General features: G+C 43.8%; 1 protein-coding gene across 1 annotated transcript in view; it reads left to right on the top strand.

The window, feature by feature from the left end:
• The first annotated feature begins 22,977 nt into the window (after positions 1-22,977).
• LOC140494637 (uncharacterized) overlaps positions 22,978-23,600 on the top strand; it is a 90,928-nt gene continuing 90,305 nt past the window's right edge. Inside the window, exon 1 of the mRNA XM_072594035.1 lies at positions 22,978-23,105. Within this exon, the coding sequence (XP_072450136.1) occupies positions 23,036-23,105 (70 nt within the window). The 5' untranslated portion in view covers positions 22,978-23,035. The remainder of the gene's footprint in view (positions 23,106-23,600) is intronic.

Genomic DNA, 23,600 nt, shown 5'->3' with positions numbered 1-23,600 from the left:
CAGAGGATCTTAAGATAGATCCCATCTGGCCCAGGGGACTTGTCTATTTTCACACTCTGCAGTATTTCTAATACCTCTTCCTTGTTAACCTCAAAGCTTCTAGTTTAGATGCAAGTATCTCTGTATCTTCCTCGCCAACATTTTCATTTTCTATAGTGAACACTGTTGAAAAATATTTATTTAGTGCTTCCCCTATCTCCTCTGACTCCACACACAACTTCCCACTATTATCCTTGATTGGCCCTAATTTAACTCTCGTCATTTTTTTATTCCTGACATACCGATGGAAAGCCTTAGGGTTAACCCTGATCCTATCCGCCAACAACTTCTCATGTCTCCTCCTGGCTCTTCTGAGCTCTCTTTTTAGGTCTTTCCTGACTTTCTTGTAACTCTCAAGTGCCCTAACTGAGTTTTCACATTTTGACCTAACATAAGCCTTCTTCTTCTTTTTGACCAGGGATTCCACTTCCTTAGTAAACCACGGCTCACGCGTTCTCTATCTTCCTCCCTGCCTGACAAGTACATACTTATCTAGGACACCCAGGAGCTTTTCCTTGAATAAGCTCCACATTTTTAATGTGCTCATCCCCTGCAGTTTCCTTCCCCATTCTACACTTCCTAAATCTTTCCTAACTGCATCATAATTTCCCTTTCCCCAGCTGTAACTCTTGCTCGGTGGAGTACACCTATCCCTTTCCATCACTAAAGTAAACCTGACAGAATTGTGTCTCCTAAGTGCTCACCTACTTCCAAATCTAACACCTGGCCATGCTCGTTACCCAGTACTAAATCTAAAGTGGCTTCGCTCCTTGTAGGCCTGTCTACATACTGTGTCAGGAAGCCCTCCTGCACACACTGGACAAAAACTGACCCACCTATAGTACTCGTACTGTAGTGATCCCAGTCAATATTTGGATAGTTGAAGACCCCCATGACAACTACCCTGCCTCACTCACTCCTATTGAGAATCATCTTTACTATCCTTTCCTCTACATTTCTGGGACTATTTGGAGGCCGAAAGAAAACGCCCAGCATGGTGACGTCTCCTTTCCTGTTTCTAACCTCAGCCCATACTACCTCAGTTAACGAGTCCCCAAACATCCTTTCTACAACTGTAATATTGTCCGTGATCAACAATGCCACACCTCCCCCTCTTTAACCATCTTCTCTGTTCTTACTGAAACATCTGGTAAATATTCAAAATTGGCCATAATACTGTTCCCTTTTGTTGTTTATTATTTTATCTAGACATCTGGCTCTTTGTCCACTTTTTGACTCATGCCAAGCATACATTTCATTCCTTCGAAAGCAATAACTCGTATATAAGCTGACCCCCTAATTTCAGCTTTAAAAATGGTCTTCAAAACTTGACCAATACACAAGTAAATATGGTACATTTATTTTAAACTTGTATCATTTTTAAAAAATCTTTCAATAACTAGTCCTCCCATCACCTGCTGCCGACAATCAAAATTTATATTGTGTTTTAAATATGCAAGATGAAAGTGCTAAATGCACTTTGCAGGGATCAGAATGTCAAACAAATGAAAATAGTTTAGGAGGATTTTATTCAATTATTTCATGGGTTTTATTGGCAATGCCAACATTGATTACCCACCGAACTAAGTCAGATAACTGGGACAGTAGAGAAGAATGTAAACTAAATAATGGAAGGGAGGGATTAAGTTTGGGAAGGTTCACTGGATGAAGAAGCTCCAAAAACCCCATCAGGTCTTTTTTTGTGACTCAGACTTGCTTCAGTAACACATCGTCCTGTTCCCTGGCCAACATCTTTGTCTCAGGTATTCCTGCAATGCTCCAGCAAAGCTCACCGCAAGCTGAAACAACAGCACATCATTTTCCACTTGGAGACCGTCCCTCCCTCCTCAATATCGAGCTCAATGATTTTAGATCCTGATCTCTCCCATGCCCGAGCCCCCTATCCTACACTTGAGACTTTGTTGCCACATCGGCTGCCGTTACACATTATCTACTGTTTGTCGCTAACAGGCCCCATTAACAACTATTCAACCTCCAAGCCAGATTCTCATCCATTTCTTTGTCTTTCCAACTGTTCTTCTCTCTCTTTGAGCTCTATCCCCACCTATCATTTATTCCTTACCCCTCCCTCCACCCTATCTTCTGCATATGAATGGACATTTTCCTAGCTACCATCAGTTCTGAGGAAGGGTCACCAGACCTGAAATGTTAACTCTAATTTCCCTTCACAGATGCTGCTAGACCCGCTAAGCCTTTCCAGCAACTTCTGTTTTTGTTTGTGATTTAGAGCATCCACATTTTTTTCAGTTCTAACTTTGTCTCGTAGTTTAGACCTCTGAGCTAGGTACCATTTTGGCTTTCCCGCTTCTCTATTGTCACTAAATAGTGGGAATCCTTGGTATAGCACATCATCCAGAGTTCCACAGCAATTCCATAATGGCCATTTCAATATCTTGTATAGATTCCTTCATACCTTCTGTTAGGATATCTCCTGTTTCTCTAGTTATAGATTTCAAGATCCATGTAGCTTTTCTGATAGTGCAGACGCACATTGTTTTGTTCATTCAAACGTCCTTCTATGTCTCAGACAATTGCTCCAGATTGAAGATAACTAGCTTCCATTCCAGGTCGATAGGTTTTGAGATGGCCAGTAAATCCAAAGCATAATCTACAGACTCTATCATATGTGGGATATCTGCAAATTGAAGTCAGATACACGAATTGTTGGGAGGTTTGTGTGCTCTCTCTGCTTTTTCAGCACTGCCTTTGAGTGTTCTTTGATTTTGATGTACCTTCCTGAATAAATCCTCTCTGTTTAGCTTGGTCACATGCGAGGGGTCCCGAAGACTTTTGACCTCTTCATGGATACATTAAGGGTATCCCTAAAGCTTTTCTGTCATCGTCTGCGGAGGTTCCAGTCAGGAACAAGTTCTGAGTAAATCTCTTCATAGAATTCCTACAGTGAAGAAAGAAGCCAATCAGGTGATTCAGTCTGTACCGACAATTTGAAGACCATCGCACCCCTTACTTGTGACCTCACATTGGGTTTTTAACCATGACTATCCCACTTAACCTGCATATCCCTGAAGATCACAGGGTAACATTTACCATAGCCAATCTACCGAACCTGCAAATCCTTGGACAATGGGAAGAAACTGGAGCATTCGATGGAAATCCATACAGACACAGGGAGAATGTGCAAAGTCCACACAGACAGTTACCCAAGTCTAGAATCAAACCTGTGTCCCTGGCACTACAAGGCAGCAGTGATAAGCACGTTCCTTGCAAAATTAGGGTCAGACATGCAAACAACGTATCTTACTCTGTGGAACTGGCTCTACATACTTAAAGGTTTCAATAGGCTATTTGCCAGCACCCAAAATGATCTCCTGCTAATATTGAAATGAACATGTTCAGAGATGTTGTTACACATCTCTGGAATACTGAGGCTAAAACACTGGCCTCCTGGCTCAGAGATATGGACACAAACACAGGGCCATGAGATCTCCAAAGTTCTCTTCTGTACTCTGTTCCTTAAACCAGAGGCAATTTTCCCTTTTTTTTGTGTGTGTGGGGCAGGCATGTTATCTTGTGAGTATCTTGCTGTCCTCACTGGAAAGACATCAAACTATATCGCCTGTCAATCAGATCATGAAAAGCTGAGCTGAGTATCTCTCCATCAGAGCCCTCAATATTGTCAATTCTGGGTCCTAATGCCCACTGCTCATTCCCACCACACTCCCTGAGAGATACAGCAGCAAGAAGAAACCTTTTCTTTCTTCTCTTAGGGTGTGTGTCCCTGGGGAGGAGGGTCAAAGAATTAGAGTCGGAGACAGAGAGTTGGCATTCAGAGGCTGCACCCTTTTCCACCATCGATACCTTCGATTGTCCCCATAAAGGGACGTGGTGAGTTAAGACTCTTAAATGACCATCAATTGAACCTTAGGTGCTGCTGAGTCCAGAAAGCCGACCACAGCCCTTCTCAAACAGAATTAATTGCAGAGGTAACAAGAAGATAGTGAGTATCTCTCCAGGGCAAAGTCACTCAATTATTTCCCCTTCTTGCCACCTCTTTTACTATCTTCAGAGGAAGGTAAATTCCATCCAAGTTCTTCAGACTGCAATCACTACTATTGTTTTAGTTTGACGTGGATAGGCATAATAGCTTATAAATGTGGTAAGCCCATGTACAGAAAGTTCAAGATGTGAAGAATGACTCAAATTTTTTCAGCATTAACATTTAGGAAAGGAAAACAATGGCCTTCAGCTTGATTTAGGGTGGAGCCAAATCTCCACACCTTTTATTTATGTCTGTAGCTATGGACTACTGAAGACATTCCGCACAACATCCAGTTGTTTCAGTGTGCAAAATAAGGTGTAGCCATTTGAAAATATCATACATATTTTCTATTGGTCTTTAAGTAATGTTTGTTCCGACTGAATGGATGAGTAGAAAAGAGCTTGGTAGCATCACAGGTAAGAGGTTGTGACAAGTGTCAGGTCTTGTCTTGAATATACTCTCATGCATTGAAGCAGTAAACACTTATAAGTGTCAAATGTCGAGGTGTTGAGGGCATTTCGTATACATTTACTATTTTGTACCATTTTGCATTATAGTATTTGGGGTTTTTTACACTGCTCAATATCTAACCATATGATGGCATAAAACAGATACATAACAATCAAACTCTCATGATATAAATTGAATATTCATGTCTTCTACAAAATGCTCCTCAATATGCATCTTCAAATTTTTAAGAGCTAAGAAAATGTTTTCTCAGAACAAGATGACATACATTTGTTATTGCTCTAAGAAGCCAACATTTAATGGCGACTCTGCCATTAGATAGCACCAGTGAAGAGCTGACACCTATCAGTTGCTCAGCAACATCAGAGCACATCTTTGAGCCACTTATGACTTTTGCATAGCTGCTTTCTCAGGGTTGCTTGCTTATATCTAACAACAACTCCCAGATTTCCACAAATCCAGAGTTTCTGTTCAATTTAGAATCATAGAATCCCTACTATATGGAAAGAGGTCTACCCTGTCTCCAAAATTACAATGGCTAATCTATCCAGCTGGCATATTCCTGGACACTTCAGCATGGCCATTCCTGCACACCTTTGATCTATGGGAAGAAACCAACTGTCTGTGTGGAGTTTCTCCACACAGACAGTCACCTGAGTCTGGAATAAAACATGGGACCCTGGCACAGTGAGGCAGCAACCATGCCACCGTCTTACCCATTTCCCTTGCAATGATTCACATGTAATGACAAAATCTAACATAGCAGCTGAGAAAATCCATGGCTGGAATAATCAACAACATTCTTAAAAAAAAGTTCATTCATCCTATCTGCATGTGTTAATGGATCCTTTAAAACATTCCAGCTTTTGTTAAAAACTAACCTGTTCTTCATTGGTCTATACCCTGTCTGTGTACCATGTTCGGTTGAAATTGTCTATTAGTTTTTTGTTTACATTGCTTCTGAATAAACTGAATCAAAAAATACCTTCTTCCACCTTCGATAGTAAAAGTAAAGACTTTGAAATATGCCGTAGCAAGATAATAGAAAAGTCTCAATGGTCTGTAAAGAGCCCAAGTGTCAGCTAAACAAAATCTCCATAAAGGTTAAATCTAGTTATCTCAAAACTGTGCAAAAAGGAGAATGAACTGAAGACGGAGGAGGAAAGGACAGGCATTAAAGAGCAGCTGAAAGGGGCTTTCTCCAAATTGGGGAATTATATGAAAAAAGTATTTGACTTTGGAAACTCATGGCACTGAAGAGCATTTCTACAATTTTCATTCATGGAAATGTTTTGAAATTTGTTATCAGAATCCAAAACATTTAGACATTCTGCTCATTCTCCACCCAGTAGATGATTAATCAAGGAGATATTAGGGAGGAGTGCCATAAATTCCTAAGAAGTTTGGAAATGTTGTTCCCTTCTTTGCAATCTCCAGAAACAGAAATACTATTTTTTGCTTAATCAGGTCAGAAATAAGGGGTTTCCTTTTATAAAAATACACTTAAAACTGACAGCAGTGAAAAAAGAACTTCTTGAATTAGAATCATTCAGAACAGGGAAAAAAATATCATTCCATTTAGCTCTGTGAAGGAGTTTTCACTTAGTCCTACCTCTGGCTCTTACTCTGAGCGTCAGAAATTAACACACTTCAAGGGGAGGCGGGGAATGTGTGGGGAGGGTTGGCGGGTGGTATTCCTGGAAAGGAAGTTAGCTTGAAGCTGCTTTTATATTGGAAACCTGCTGCCACGGGAATATGAGGCCACTGGTCTAAATGGACGAACTGTGAGACTTCTGCTTCAGAGGAGCTCTCACCCTCGGTCAATCTCATTGTCAGCACCAGCAAGTGTGTGCAGCCATTACAGCTCTCAGGCTGCTTAGAACTTGACCTAAGGTACTTCCAAGTATTGGGCATATTTTGGTGTGGGCAACATACTTATTTATTATTGATTTGCTTTTGCTTTCTCTGTGAATTAAGCTGTACCCTCAAAACCTTCAGTCATTCATGCACTGGGACACTCAGATCTCTCCCGATCTTAGGCCTCTGAAACCTCTCACCATTTGGATAACTTATCTAATTTCATCACCCTTTCAAGCAGTTCATTTTAGACCATAACTTCATATCTCAATAAAATTATCCAACATTCCTCACTGATTCATTTCGCAGCTATGTAAAATGCATGTCCACCAGATACTGATTTTGTCCCCAGCAGAAGCATTCCTCCCCTTCCTTTGCTATCAAAATGTTTCATATCTTTATTAAATTGCCTCGTGATCTTTAATGCACCAGGGAAAACAATCTCCCTGCTCTCAAAATCTGATTTTCATTCCAGTAAACCTCTTCCCCACTGCCTTCAAAGCCTTAAAATCTTTCAGAGTGCTCCACCCATGTTAGATCACAATTCCCCAGCTGAGGCCTACAACCAGAAGATTGTAATATTTCACATAATGTAATTGGTTTTGCACTCTATGTCTTTATTCATAAAGCCAATGATCCCATATAGTTCAGTAACATATTTATTCATCACGTTCAATGTAATTGTGCATTCCAAAGCATTTAATGCACATGAACATTATGAAAGAAGGTATGATGGAGACCTACATAAGGTGGTGTTATGACAGTTAACCAAGAGGTTGATTAAAGAGGTAGATTTTAAAGAGGGCTTTAAAGCAAGGGAGTGAACTAGAGGTGCATAGAGTTGTCGAGAGGTTAAGGGACGAGTAAAATGCTGGCAGAGTTGGCAGGGTAGGCAGCATTCTGGCACCTGAGCCTGTCTGTTCCCCAGCACTAGGCCACCACAGCCTTCTTCCTCCCTTTCTACTTTTCTCTTTCATCTTCATAGTTTTCTTCTTTTCGGCAGCCATGGCAAAAGAAGGCGGTATCAAGAGTGGAAGCATGCAGCGCAGGATGGTGAGAACAACAGCAGGCAGCAAGGGACAGTGAGGGAGAGAGCAGTCAGGAAGGGACGATGAGGGAGGGAGTAGGCAGCACAGGACGGTGAGGGAGAGGGAAGGCAGAACGGGACAGTGTGAGAGAGAGAGAGAGTAAGCAGCACGGGACAGCCAAGGAGGGAGTAGGCAGCACGGGATGGTGAGGGAGAGAGCAGGTAGCACATGATGGTTAGAGAGGGAGTTGGCAGTATGGGACATTGAGAAGGGAGAAGACAGCATGGACGGTGAGAAAAGGAGTAGGCAGCACGGGACAGTTAGGGAGGGAGTAGGCAGCATGGGACAGTGAGTGAGGGAGTAGACAGCATAAAACGGTGAAAGAGGGTGTAGGCAGCATGGGACGGTGAGGTAGGGAGTAGGCTGCATGGAATAGGGAGTGAGGGAGAATGCAGCATGGGACAGTGAAGGAGGGAGTAGGCAGCACGGGACGGTGAGTGAGGGAGCTGGCAGCACGGGACGGTGAATGAGGGAGAAGGCAGCATGGGACGGTGAGTGAGGGAGTAGGCAGCACGGGACGGTGAATGAGGGAGAAGGCAGCACGGGATGGTGAGGGAGGGAGTAGGAAGCACAGGATGGTGAGAGAGTGTAGGCAGCATGGGACGGTGAATGAGGGAGCAGGCAGCATGGGACAGTGAGTGAGGGAGTAGGCAGCACGGGACAGTGAGTGAAGGAGGAGGCAGCACAGGACGGTGAGAGAGAGTAGGCAGCACGGGATGGTGAGTGAGGGAGTAGGCAGCATGGGACAGTGAGTAAGGGAGTAGGCAGCATGGGACAGTGAGTGAGGGAGTAGGCAGCACGGGACGGTAAGTGAGGGAGGGAGTAGGCAGCACGTGACACTGAGGGAGGGAGTAGGCAGCATGGGACAGTGAGTGAGGGAGTAGGCAGCACGTGACAGTGAGTGAGGGAGTAGGCAGCACGGGATGGTGAGTGAGGGAGTAGGCAGCACGGGACGGTAAGTGAGGGAGTAGGCAGCACGTGACACTGAGGGAGGGAGTAGGCAGCATGGGATGGTGAGTGACAGAGTAGGCAGCACAGGACAGTGAGTGAGGGAGTAGGCAGCATGAGACAGTGAGGGTGGAAGAAGGCAGCATGGAACGGCGAGGGAGAAAGTAGACAGCATGGGATGGTGAAGGAGGATGTAGGCAGCAGGGGACAGTGAAAGAGGGAATAGGCAGCACAGGACAGTGAGGGAGAGAGTAGGCAGCACGGGACGATGAGGGAGAGAGTAGGCAGCATGGGACAGTGAGAGAAGGAGTAGGCAGCACGGGACAGTGAGGAAGAGAAGACAGCATGGGACAGTCAGTGAGGGAGTAGGCAGCACGGGACAGTGAGTGAGGGAGTAGGCAGCACGGGACGGTGAGGGAGAGAGTAGGCAGCATGGGACGGTGAGGAAGAGAGTAGGCAGCATGGGACAGTGTGGGAGAGAGTAGGCAGCACGGGAGGGTGAGAGAGAGTAGGCAGCATGGGACGGTGAATGAGGGAGTAGGTAGCATGGGATGGTGAAGGAGGATATGGCAGCACGGGACGGTGAAGGAGGGCATAGGCAGCATGGGACAGAGAAGGAGGGAATAGGCAGCACAGGACGGTGAGTGAGGGAGTAAGCAGCATGGGATGGTGAGTGAGGGAGTAGGCAGCACGTGACAGTGAGGGAGGGAGTAGGCAGCACGGGACGGTGAGGGAGGGAGTAGGCAGCACGGGACGGTAAGTGAGGGAGTATCAGCACAGGACGGTGAGGGAGAGAGTAGGCAGCATGGGATGGTGAGGGAAAGAGTAGGCAGCATGGGACAGTCAGTGAGGGAGTAGGCAGCATGGGACAGTGAGGGAGAGAGTAGGCAGCACGGGACAATGAGGGAGAGAGTAGGCAGCATGGGATGGTGAGGGAGAGAGTAGGCAGCATGGGATGGTGAGGGAGAGAGTAGGCAGCATGGGACAGTCAGTGAGGGAGTAGGCAGCATGGGATAGTGAGGGAGAGAGTAGGCAGCACGGGACGATGAGGGAGAGAGTAAGCAGTACGGGACAGTGAGAGAAGTAGTAGGCAGCACGGGACGGTGAGTGAGGAAGTAGGCAGCATGGGATAGTGAGGGAGGGAGTAGGCAGCATGGGACAGTGAGTGAGGGAGTAGGCAGCATGGGACAGTGAGTGAGGGAGTAGGCAGCACCGGACGGTGAGAGAGAGTAGGCAGCATGGGACAGTGAGTGAGGGAGTAGGCAGCACGGAATGGTGAGTGAGGGAGTAGGTAGCATGGGACAGTGAGTGAGGGAGTAGGCAGCACAGGACAGTGAGTGTGGGAGTAGGCAGCACGGGACGGCGAGGGAGAGAGTAGGCAGCATGGGATGGTGAGAGAGGGAGTAGGCAGCACGGGACAGTAAGAGAGGGAGTAGGCAGCATGGGATGGTGAGAGAGGGAGTAGGCAGCACGGGACAGTGAGTGAAGTAGTAGGCAGCACAGGACAGTGAGCGAGGGAGTAGGCAGCACGGGACAGTGAGGGAGAGAGTAGGCAGCATGGGACAGTGAAAGAAGGAGTGGGCAGCATGGGATGGTGAGTGAGGGAGTAGGCAGCATGGGATGGTGAGAGAGGGAGTAGGCAGCACGGGACAGTAAGAGAGGGAGTAGGCAGCATGGGATGGTGAGAGAGGGAGTAGGCAGCACGGGACAGTGAGTGAAGTAGTAGGCAGCACGGGACAGTGAGCGAGGGAGTAGGCAGCACGGGACAGTGAGGGAGAGAGTAGGCAGCATGGGACAGTGAAAGAAGGAGTGGGCAGCATGGGATGGTGAGTGAGGGAGTAGGCAGTATGGGATGGTGAGTGAGGGAGTAGGCAGTATGGGATGGTGAGTGAGGGAGTAGGCAGTATGGGATGGTGAGTGATGGAGTAGGTGGCACGGGACAGTGAGTGAGAGTGTAGGCAGTATGGGACGGTGAGATAGGGAGTAGGCAGCACGGGACGGTGAGGGAGAGAGTAGGCAGCATGGGACAATGAGTGAGAGAGTAGGCAGTACAAGGCGGTGAGGGAGGGAGTAGGCAGCATGGGACAATGAGTGAGGGAGTAGGCAGTACAGGGTGATGAGGGAGGAAGTAGGGAGCATAGGACGTTGAGTGAGGGAGAAGGCAGCATGGGACGGTGAGGGTGGGAGCAGGCAGCATGGGACGGTGAGGGAGGGAGTAGGCAGCATGGGACGGTGAGGGAGGGAGCAGGCAGCACGGGACGGTGAGGGAGGGAGTGGACAGCACAGGACGATGAGGGAGGGAGTAGGCAGTCTGGAGTGGCATCTGCGAGAGCAGGAGTGGACAGCCCAAGGCAGTGGTGTGTGTAAGGTCAAACTCGAAGTGGGAGTGATCCAACCCCTGTGAGGAGTACAAATTCAGCATGACCAGGCTTTTATGGACTTCGGTGTTGATCTGTTAACGATGTTTCCCAATGTTTAACATGAAGGATGTAATGTTTAACTTTATAACTTTGTTTTTCGTATTTTTTTGCTTTGGAGCTAAGATTCTGAACCTACATTTATATCTAAGATGGCGCCATCACTGACAATGTGTAAACTCTCCACATGCACTGAGTCCATGTGACAATAAACCTAATTCAGTTCAAATTCCAGCATTCAGAAATTACATGCGGAAGAGACCAGGTTACAGGAGCATAAACATCTCTGAGTGTTGTGCGCCTGGAAGACATAGGGTGTGGTGAGGCCATGAAAGGATTTAACAACACGAGTGAGAATTATAATAATAATCACAGGGTAAGAATTTCAAAATCAAGATGCTGCTTCACTGGGAGCCAATTTTGACCCAGTTAGAGACAAAAAAGTCTACAGATGCTGGAAGAACACACAAGCCCGGCAGCATCAGGAGGTTGAGATGTCAACGTTTCGGGTGTAACTCTTTTTCAGGACTGACCCAGGGACAGCAAAAAACAATGATATATTTCCAAGTCAAGGTGGTGAGTGGCTTGGAGGGGAACTTGCAGGGGGTGGTGTTCCCATGTATCTGCTGCAATTGTCCTTCTCGATGGACGTGGTCATGGGTTTGGAAGGGGCTGTCTATTGATTAGGGAAGAGTTGTTGTGAATTAAAGCATGGACATAGAGTGTTAGATGACATCAGGTTTACAAAGAATAGAATGTGTGAGAGTAATTAGGAGTGTATTGGAACACGTAAGTCTTGAGGTCATGAAATATTAAATTGGGTTTCAGCAGCACATGAGTTCAGGCAGGTGTAAAGCTGGGTAACATAGAAACATAAAGAATTGGAGCAGAGTAGGGAATATGGCCCTTTGAGCCTGCTCCACCTTTCAATATGATCATGGCTGATCATCTAACTCAGTATCCTATTCCTGCTTTCTCCCCACATCCTTTGATCCCTTTAGCCCTAAGAACTGTATTGAAAGTCTTCAATATTTTGCCTCCTCAGTTTGCAGTGGCAGAGAATTCCACAGACTCACTACGTTTTGGGTAAAGAGATTTCTCCTGATCTCCCTGAGTTATGTTATGTGGAACCCCTTTTACAGGAAATTGAATTGAGGGGGGATTTGATTAAGGTTTACATGATTATGATTGGTTTGGATAAGGTGGATAAAGAAAAACTGTTCCCATTACAGAAGTAGAAATAACCAGTCTTTTTGATGACACCATCACGAGGTCAGACGCTCACCTTCAATCAGATGTGACAACCAGTTTGCAACAGATCGGCTTAATCTCAGGTTGTTGTCAGGGAGAGTGGAATCCGTTGTTATGAGCTGGGGAATGGAGATTGGAAACAATGCCTTCAATCTTCATAATATTTAATTAGTGGCAATTTCTGTTCTACCAGTGCTGCATGTCAGATAAGTAGTTAAGCAATTGTGATGATGATTATTTATGATATATGATAATAACTGGGTAATCTGGTTTTATGTGTTGATTGAAGGAGAAATAATAGTGAACTCCCCAACTCCACTTTAAAATAATGCATGGCTTTTATTTAACATTTCATCCAAAGGGAACACTGAAACAGAGGCATCCCTCAATACCCCACTGCAGTTCAATATATGCTCACCTCTTCAGCGATTTAGCCTTTTGATTCAAACAGCATTACTCACTGATCTATGTGTTGCAAGGTTTTGTCAAGAGCCTGGATGTCCACTCCACATCAGTCAACACTTGCACAAAGGCTCTGGTCATTATTCATATGGAATGTTATTATGTTTTTTTTTCCCCAGCTCTTGAATATGCAATTAATAATATATGATATGAACAAAGAACAAGATAGGCCATTCAGCCTTTCTGTTCAAATTATCTGCCATGTCTTTATCCTCCATTAGCATCTCTTCCACTTCCCATACCTCTGCCTTTGAACCTTACCCCTCCAACCACAAAGAATAGAACCCCTGATCCTCGCTTTCCACCCCACCAATCTTCGGATACAGCGCCTTATCCTCCACCATTTCTGCCACCTACAATCAGACCCCCCCACCAAAGATATATTTCCCTCCCAATCCCTACCTGCATTCTGCAGAGACCATTCCCTCTGCAACTCCCTCATTAGATCCATGACCCCCACCAACCATCGTCCACTCCCAGCACCTTCCCCTGCTGCCACAAGAGGTGTAAAACCTGCGCCCACATCTCCCCTCACCTCCATCCAAGGCCCCAAGCGATCCTTCCACATCCAGCAGAGATATTCCTGCACTTCCACACACGTCATCTACTGTGTCTGTTGCTCTCGATGAGGTCACCTTTACATCGTGGAAACAGGACGCCAACTCATGGAACGTTTCAGGGAACATATCTGGGACACGTGCACCAAACAACCCACCGCCCTGTGGCTGACCACTTCAACTCCCCCTCCTACTCTCCCAAGGACATGCAAGTCCTGAGCCTCCTCTGCTGCCAAATCCAGCCCACCTGACGACTGGAGAGTCCAGCCTTGGGACCCTCCAACCACATGGCATCAACATCGATTTCACAAGTTTCCTTCCCTCCACCCACCTCATCCCAGATCCAACCCTCCAACTTGGCACTGACCTCTTGAACTGTCCTACCTGTACATCTCCCTTCCCACTTATCCTACCTGTCCGACCTATCACCATCACCCTCCACTAATTCATTAGCTCTGCTTTCATGTCCTCATAATTGTCCTTGTTTAAGTTCAAAACAGTAGTCATAGAGTCATAGAGTCCTACAGCACAGAGACATGCCCTTCAGCTCAAACTGGACAATGCCAATCAAAATGTCCATCAACATCAACCCATTTCCCTGCACTTGGCCCATATCCTTCCAAGTCTTGCCAATCCATGTATTTGTCCAAATGCCTTTCAAATATTGTTAATGTATGCACCTCAACCACTTCTGCTGGCAGCTCATTCCGTACGTATACCACCCTCTGTGTATAAAAAGTTGCCCCTCAGGTTCCTTTTTATTCTTTCCCTCTAACTTTAAACTGATGCCATCTCATCCTCGATTCCTCAACCCTGGGAAAAAGTCTGAGTGTATTCACCCTATCCATGCCTCTCATGATTTTTTACACTTTTATAAGATAGTGTCAAACTCAAAGAAAACTCAGATAATTGTGTAAAGTAGGTGGTAGATCAGAAGACAGTACATAATATAAAATGCAAAGAATTACTAAAAGATTAATGAGGGAACAGTTAGAATCCAAGAGAAAGTTAGTGTAGTGAGTGGAACGAGGTTGGCCAGGTGGATCTCATTGATTATGATCTCGGATCCACACTTAAACTGGATGTAAAATTCAATCACATTATCCAAGATGTGCTTTCACTAAGAGGTCAGTAATTAATCCTATCTCATTGATCAATACCAGGTCTCGGAGAGCCTGCTCTCTGGTTGATATCATAATGTGCCTGTCTAAGCAACTGATCCAAAACTATGCAACAAATTCATTGAACAGTCTATATTTTTCCCCATCTGATTTTTCTGGGTCTGTGTGTAGGTTAAAATTCCCCCTGGTAATTGCTGTATTCTTTTGTCAGGTTCCCATTACTTTTTCCTTGATGCCCTCTTCTACCACAGCTGACAGGGGACCTGTATGCAATTCTTACAAGGGACTCTTACCTTTATCATTTCTCATTTTGACTAAAACTGCTTCTAAAACCTGACTTGCTGAATTTAAGTCATCTCTCTCCACTGTGCTGGTATGACCTTTATTTAACAGTGCCACTCCTTCACTCTTGCCTAACTCCCTGTCTTTCCTAAATGTCACATGCCTTTCTGTATTCAGTTCTCAAACTAGGTCATCCTGCAGTCACATTTCAGTTTGGCCATTAGATTGTAACTATTCATCTCAATTTATACTATTCATTCACCCGCTCATAAAAAATGCTACATGCACTCAAATGTGACTCCTTAAGTTTTGTCCTTTAACCAGTTTTGAAACCTCTAGTTCTATCGGCTGATGTGGTCTTAGATCTGAATTCTCTGCCTCTTCCTGTCATTATCTGTTTATCATTTCCCACATTAATTCCTTCTTCTGTTGCAGTTTCCATAACATCCCAAATTTGGGCTCTAAAGTCTGCTCCATAGTTTAGTCCCTAGCTCCTCATACTGGCTATGCAGAATCCACTTCGACCTATGTCACTGGTGCCGGTATGAAACATGCCAATTGGATCCTCCCCTTCCCACTGCCATGGCTCAATACACGCTCAATGACTTGGCTTACACAGCCCTCTGCCACTATGCATTCCACAGAGTAACCACCCTCTGGCTGAAGAAAGTCCTCCTTATCTCAGTTCTAAAGAGTTGTCCCTTTGCTCAGAGGCTATGGTCTTGGGTTCTAGTCTCTCTTACCAGTGGAAACATCTTCTCCACACATCCACTCAAACCAGGTCTCAGTATTCTGTAAGTTTCAATGAGATCCCCTTCATCCTTCTAAACCCCATCAAATACAGACTCCTCAAATGACAAGCTTTTCATTCTTTAGATCATTCTTGTAAACCTCATCTGGACCCCCTCCAACACCACTACATCCTTTCTTGGATATGGGGCCAAATATGCAGCTTATAATATTCCAAATATGGTCTGGCCAGAGCCTTATAGAACCTCAGCAGTACATCTTTGCTCCAGTATTTTATCCATCTTGAAATGAATGCTAACATTCCATTTACCATCCTTACTGTCAATTGAACCTGCCAATTAACATTAAGAGAATCCTGCTCTAGGACTCTCAAGTCTCTTTGTGCTTCAGATATCTGAAGCTTTTCCCCATTTAGATAATAGTCCATTCCTCAATTCTTCCCACCAAAGTGCATAACCTTGCATTTTCACCCATTGTATTCCATCTGCATCTTTTTTGCCCAGTTTGCCAGCTTATCCAAGTCCTTCTGTAGCCTCCCACCTGCTCAGCACTACCTGTCCTGCCACTTGTCTTTGTGTCATCTGCAAACTTAGCAACAATATCCTCAGTTCCTCTGTCCGGATTGTTAATGTATAACGTATAATCTACAGTTGTGGTCCGAACACTGACCCTTGTGGAACCCCATTAGTCACTGGCTGCCATCCTGAAAAAGAACCTGTTATCCCTGCTCTCTGCCTTCTGCCAGTCAGCCTGTCCTCTATCCATATCAGTACTTTGCCCCTAACACCATGGTCTTATCTTCTTTCACAGTCTCCTGTGTGGCATTTTGTCAATGGCCTTCTGGAAATCCAAATAGATCGTGTCCATTGGATCTCCTTTGTCTAATTTGTTCAGTACTTCCTGAAAGAATTCTGACACATTTGCCAGGCATCACCTCCTTTCATGAAGCAGTGTTGACTCTGCCCTATTTTACCATGCACTCCTAAGTACTCCTCAAACACTATCTTAATGATGGACTCTAAAATCTTATCAACAACTCAGGCTAACCAGCGTATCATCTCCTAACTTCTGCCTCCCTCCCTTTTTAAATAAGGGTGTTATATTAGCAACTTTCCAGTCCTCTGTATGCTTCCTGACTCCAGTGATTCCTAAAAGCTCATTATCAATGCTTCTACAATCTCCTCAGCTACAGAATTCTGGAGTGTAGTCCATCTGGTTCAGCTGATTTATCTACCCTCAGACTTTTCAGTTTCCCCAGAAACTTCTCCTTAGTGATGGTCACTACACTTCCCTCTGCCCCCTGACTTTCTTGAAGTTCTAGTACGTTACTGGTGTCTTCCATCATGAAGACTAATACAAAGTGTCCACTATTTCTTTGCTCTCCATTACCAGTTCTCTAGCCTCATTTTCCTGTGGACCAATGTCCAATTTTGCCTCTCTCTTGCCTTTCATATATCTAAAAAGTCTCTTATTATCTTCCTTTATATTACTAACTAACATACCCTCATATTTCAGCTTCTCCTGCCTTATTGCTTTTTTATTTGTCCTCTGCTGGTTTTTAAAGGCTTCGCGATCCTCTGGTTTACCACTATCGTCACAACATCTTCTGTAAATGTTCACTTACTTTGCCCGACAGGTCACACAAAATAAATTGTTGATCCTTTTGCCTATCTGATGTTAAGATTCTGAATTAGGCTTTCCCTTTAAGGCCTGCACCCTTGTATAAACTGGTGTAACCAGTCCTTGGAGTGATTTAAAATTGATTGTTTTTCTTTCACAGGTAAGTAGCTGCCTGCTTCTTTTTATACCAACAAGTTCAGATTAACTCGGGAAACAACAGTGACAAAACTGATATGTTGTTTGTACAGTTTGTAACACTTAACTTTGATCCATTTTTCACTTTGTTGATGTTTAAGTGTGTTATCCAAACTCTGACATTATATGACTGACATGCTCAAAGAAGATATAAATAGCTAATTTCAATCAGAAAAATAGTGAAAATACTCAGCGGACTTGGCATATCTGTCAAAGAGAAAGAGAAGTAAGGGTTGCAGATCTGTGACTTTTCATCAGAACTGGGAAAGAAACAGATTTTGAGGAAATGATTGGATGAGGGTGCAAAGAAGAATGAAAGGTCTATGGCTGGGTGGAGTGCAGGAGAAATTGACACACAAAAGGTCTCAGAGTGCAATAGGTCAAAGGATTCAATAACAGAAAATACGTGTAGTGGAAGTTTCAATGAACATAAACATAAAGAATAGGTGCAGAAGTATATCCTGCTGCCCCTGAGATCTGCCCTTCCATTCATTTGGTCATGGCTAAAGTGCTTCAACTCCACGTTCCTGCACGCTGATCGCTATCTTTTGGGTTCTATGGGACACAAAATAATCTGTCTATTCCAGCCATTAATATTTTCAACAACAGAACATCTACAATATTAAGGAAATGAATTTGAATGATTTCCAACCTGTTAAGTGAAGAGATTTCTCCTTATCTCAGCCCAAAACAACTGACCACTCCCCCTGAGACTGTGACCCTATAATAAATCATAAGGTATAGGAGCACAATTTGGTCATTCAGCCAATAGCTTCTTCTTTGCCATTCAATGATTTCATGGCTGTTTTGATTATCTTTAACTCCACTTTCCAGCCTTATCCTCAGAATCCTGGATTTCTTTCATGATTAAATATCTGTCTATCTCAGCCTTGACTAAACTCAACAACCTAGCCTCAACAGCCCTCTGCAGTAAAGAATTCCACAAATTCACTATCCTCTGAGAGAGAAAATGGGTAACAGCTTACTCTGAGATTGTGCTGAGATTACTCTGAGATATCAGACTCTTCTATAAAGGGAAACAATCTGTCTGCATCTACTCTTTCCAACTACCTGGAAATCTTCTATATTTGAATAAGGTCACTTCCTATATTTTTAACTCAGAAGGGTACAGGCTCAAACAAATGGATGTGGCTAAGGAAAGGTAAACTGTGTGCCTGGTGTTTAAACTGCAACTGGTGTAGAAATATGCAGTTGCAGGTGTAAGCAAGTGTGAGGCATGCCAATGTACCACAGGAGGTTTTGGTTTGTGGCTGATGTTCTACTATGTTGATGGTGAAAGGCAGTTCCGACTGCCAATGCTTGTCTGGGAGCACAGCTGAAAGTCAAGCATGGTGCCGGCACCATACTTCCAAGGATTCCTGGCTGTGGTGAGTACTTCCACCCACAGTGACTGGGAGAATTCAGGTTAGAGAAAAGAAGCATTAAAGAGTCCTGGGACATGGCATATGAAATTGGAATGATCACATCAGAAAACTCAAGTGCCTTCAGAGAGAAACCCTGCCTGAAATTTGACAGAACTGACACTTAACCAAATTCTAATAAGATTCAATCCAAACAGACAATGTTAGCTCTCTTGATTGGTAACTTGTTAATTTTAACCTGCATTTATTCTGACATTTGTACTTAAATAATATCAGGAACCAAGCTCCAAAGCACTGACTTCTAGCTTTAAATTGAAACAAATTAGCTTGTTCATACACACCCTCCTCAGGAAATGTGGGTTACCTATTAACATGTCCTAATTTCTCCCTCAGAGTAAAACTTCAACATACTTTTCATAACAGATCGTGTTTTCCAGCAACTGAAAGAACTAATTAAGTATTGCAGTAGATAGTTGTGCAGCTGTTTTCATACTGATGCACTTTTGTTGCAATTATACTTTCTACACTTTGCAGGGACTTCAGTTTCCTCTCACAATCCAGATATGTGCAGGTTAGGGTGAATTGGCCATGCGAAATTGTCCCATAGTGTTCAGGGATGTGTAGGGTAGGTACATTAATCAGGGGTAAATGTAGGGGAATAAGTCTGGATGGGTTACTCTTTGGAGGGTCGGTGTGGACTTGTTGGGCCGAAGGGCCTGTTTCCACACTGTAGGGATTCTGTTAGTTGATTTTTATCAGAAGGGTGCGTGCTGTATTGATTGCCTTAGATTGGACATTGGGGGTATGAGCAAAAAACTGGTCATACTGTTGGGAGAATTACAGGTTGATGGTAGAGAGCAGCCCAGCCGTAACAGTGTGCAGCCTTCAGGAGGTGTTTCAGTGTGTACACAGGCTGAATTTCCTTGACATGTCAGAAAGCCAGGAGGCTTTCAGGAGGCACAGAGTGTGATGTCAGGTGGTGGCAGACATCTGTAGTCTCTGGGAAAGAGATATACTGTCTGCTGGACCTGGTGATTGCATGTTGCCAGTGGCTGTCAAAATCACCAGTCCTCTCCACTGTTTTTCTTCCTACTTTTCCTCTGGCTCTGCTGGAGACATATCCTCAATTTCCCAGGTGTCTGTCCACAAACGCATGTGACTGTTGTCTGATGGATTACTCGCCAGGCCAGCAACTATGTGAAATTTGTCTGCAGCAATGTCTGTGAGACTGAGCAGGTGCTCAAACTTGCAAGTGTGCCTTTTCTCCACAGATGCATGGAATACCTCCATGGCATACCTGACATCCTCTGATCACTCAGTTATCTTCATGAGTCCCCAGGAATGCATCAATGTACAAGTGCTGTGCAACCATAAGAAGATATGTTTGCGTATACGCCAGTCCCTCAGAACAGAATGATGCTGGGCTCATTGCAAACACCTGCACGCAGAGACCTTTAAAGTGGGAAGGTTTTTGCACTGACATTACTGCACTGTTATAGTTAAACAGATAACTTTTCTGCCCTTATGTCTGCCACAGGGGCTTTGGAAGGATTTCCAGGTTCCAGACAATCAACCTGTCTGATATATCTGCCACCGCCTGAGATAGAAATTAGTCATAAAGATATACAGCACGGAAACAGACCCTTCAGTCCAACACGCACACACTGATCAGATATCCGAAATAAATCTAGTCCCATATGGCAGCATTTGGCCCAGTCCCTCTAAATCCTTCCTAACCATATACCCATCCAGATGCATTTTAAATGCTGTAATTGTACCAGTCTCCATCACTTTCTCTGGCAGTTCATTCCATACACACACTGCCCTCTGCTTGAAAAAGTTGCCCCTTAGGTTCCTTTTAAATCTTCCCCCTCACCTTAAACCTATGCCCTCTAGTTTTGGACTCCCCCACCCCGGGAAAAAGACTTATCCTAGTCATGCCCCTCATGACTTTATAAACCTCCTTAAGGTCACCCCTCAGCTTCCAACACTCCAGGGAAAACAGCCTCAGTCAATTCAGCCTCTCCCTGTAGCTCAAGCCCTCCAACCCTGGCAACATCCTTGCAAATTCTTTTTTGAACCCTTCCAAATTTCACAACATCCTTCCTATAACAGGGAGACTAGAATTGAATCTGTAGATTCCAGCCCAGACAAAGGGACACTACTGTGAACTCCTGTTCATAAGACGATTTTTATTGTAGATTTATGTAGGATTCTCAGTGAGATTTATCATCTTCCTTTTCTCATTAGATACATTGCCCTTTTTAAAACTCAATGCCTGTACATTGAGCATGTATTCGATGTTATGTTTTAGTGTTTTCCTTGAGATTTGTAAGCAATAAAACTCTTTATTTTGCTCTAGAAAACCTTGCAGTTTACTTCTTCAATTTTGAGTTCACAAGAGGCGGGTGGTGGCTCAGTATGACTACCTCACAGTCCTAGGGACCTGGTTTCAATTCCAACCTGGAACAACTATCTGTGTGGAGTTTGCACATTCTCTCCGTGTCTATGTGGGTTTCCTCAGGGTGCTCTGGCTTCCTCCCACAGTCCAAAGATGTGCAGTTTAGGTGAATTGGCCACGCTAAATTGCCCGTAGTGTTAGGTGAAGAGGTAAATGTTGGGGAATGGGTTTGGGTGGGTTGCGCTTCGGTGGGTCGGTGTGGACCTGTTGGGCCGAAGAGCCTGTTTCCACACTGTAAGTAATCTAATCTAAACTGTTTGTAGTGCCTAGGCAGTGCAGGCGAAGTAGATTAGCCAATGGAAATGTGGGGGTATGGGAATAAGGTACAGGACTAGGTCTGGATGGGATCCTGTTCAGCGAGTTGATGCAGAACTTGATGTGCCAAATGATCTCTTACGATGTTGTAGGGTTTCTATGCAACTGCATTGTATTTGAAGTGTGATTAAAGAATTAAACTTTTTTGTTGCGGGTCTTCAAAAAAGAGTGCAGCTGATTCACCTTTCCTCAGCTGGTCATAACATGTTGGCATCCTTGAGAAATCAAAATCCAACGCCATTACAATTAATGCCTCCAGATATGTAATAGAAGATGACACCAGAGGGCTGAAGATACATCTTAAGTGCCACAGAGGTTCTGGTGGTGGCATCTCATAGTCCACCCCAGTCAGAACAGCTGTAACATGCTGTCCAATACTGCTCAGCAATGAGCTTTGAACATGTAGGAGCAAGGAGGGGCAGAATACAGATCTTCTGAAGTCAACTTTAAGAAGGAGGAATGTAAGGAAAGGGAATGGAATGAAGAGAACTGCACCACTGAGTGCTCATATTGCCATCTGAGGCATTTTTATTCATGTGGGAATCACCTAGTTTCAGAAGTGGACCAATGTGAGCACTATTTGCAATAGCCACATGTTCCCAACCATCAGCCATCCAACGTCACTGATACAAAGCAATTCTACGACATACTGCCCCACTCAGATAATTTGGGAACGTGAGCTGCAGTTAATCGGGTTGTTAGCAATCAATAATCCCCCCCTTGTGGGCAACCCCTGCTCCCTAACAAGAATCTTGCCTCAATGCCTGGGACTTTTGATTAAAGATAGTGAGCTGCTTCCAACATCGAGATAGTCCTCACTGGATTTCTCAAGTAATTCTGCCATGTTTCTCACCATAGCCCACATTGTCCAGACCCCTACAAGATTCAACCCTTTCTTTCTGTTCTCCAATTCCACCTTTGGATTGGCCTTTCAAATTCTAGCCAAATTGAGATCATGCCATATTGGTCCTTATATCTCAACCAATGCCGTGCAATCCACTGCCAAAAGCAAACATGTAAACCCGCTCATTCTAGATGTTTTTAGGAAAACCACTGAAGCCATCAGAACAGGATGCTCTAAGAAAAGAATCTTTACTTTCTCTCGAACAAGAAACCGGTCATGAGTTTTACTCATTAAAACAGAAAAGATTGCATAAAATATCTGCTTCAAATGATAAATTCTAACTAATTAGAAAATACCTACAGTATAGTGTCTCACTTAATTTCTTAACCTCGTGTATTCTGAACTAAAGAAAAATACTAATGCCAGTTAAAATGGAAAGGAACGTCTACATTAGAACACACCCATAAGTACATTATTGCTGAGGCTAGGATACGAAGTCTTCTGTCCATTCTGTTTCACTTGAAGTATATAAAGTATTGCACAGTTTCTGTGGTAACAGGAAACATTATTTTATGCTTTTCACTTGTCTGACGGCTGTTATATTTATAAATAGTCTATGTCTACGTCTAAAAGTTCCTTCATAACTAGAGAGACTGATTAGTCAGCTCATGGATATTACGGAACAGACAATATCAGACTGAAGAACTTTTGGGTGGGGAAGCTCTTTCTGTGGTCACTACAAAGGTTACACCTTTTACTACGTATTAAACCTATCTTTCTGTCAGTGAACAAAATAAGGTGTGGTTTTATTTGAGACGTCAGGCATACCAAAACACTTCATAATTTGAAGATGTGATATATTTGATTTTAGCAAGGCTTCAATCACTACTGAACTGCTTTCTGTGGGAGAGGACAGACTTGATTTCCTGCAATTAGCAAATTTCAACTTCTGGAAAAATGAATTGTAAAAAGTTTAAATCAATCATGTTATTTTGGCATGTGATTGTGAGTAGCCTCTGTCTTTCAGGTAAGAGTTCAAAGTGACAATACATTAATTAATTATGACAACATGTAGAGTGATTATTCTATTTTTCAGAAGTATTATGGTAATCTTTGCTAGCAAGAGAGGAAAAATAGTGGTTTGAATAGTCAGGTTAGTTTAGTATTTTTCATTGCAATAATGTTTCATCTTCTTGGATTTAGTTTCTCATTGTTCCTAGATTATAGAAATGAAGGAAGCCTTTACAATGAGATAGTCAAGAATATATTCATAATGAGAAATGTGGTAAAATCTGATTTGTTTATGTTAGATATAAGACTAGTTTAAGACAAGACTGTTTCATGAGGTGAAGTGCAGGTCTGTGAAGAAATGTGCACATGATAAACGTTGATTGCAAAACACTTTGCAAGTTCAGCTATATTGACAGTTTAGGGCACTTTACATATTTATGAGACAAATCTTTTTCACAAAACGCGCTGCCTGGAAGTATGGTGGAGGCATGTTCAGTTGATATATTCAAAA

The sequence above is a fragment of the Chiloscyllium punctatum genome, chromosome 24, assembly GCF_047496795.1.
Source record: "Chiloscyllium punctatum isolate Juve2018m chromosome 24, sChiPun1.3, whole genome shotgun sequence".
In the NCBI taxonomy this organism is placed as follows: Eukaryota; Metazoa; Chordata; class Chondrichthyes; order Orectolobiformes; family Hemiscylliidae; genus Chiloscyllium; species Chiloscyllium punctatum.
Note: the sequence above shows the minus strand (reverse complement) of the source record. Positions and strands in the feature narration are given on the sequence as shown.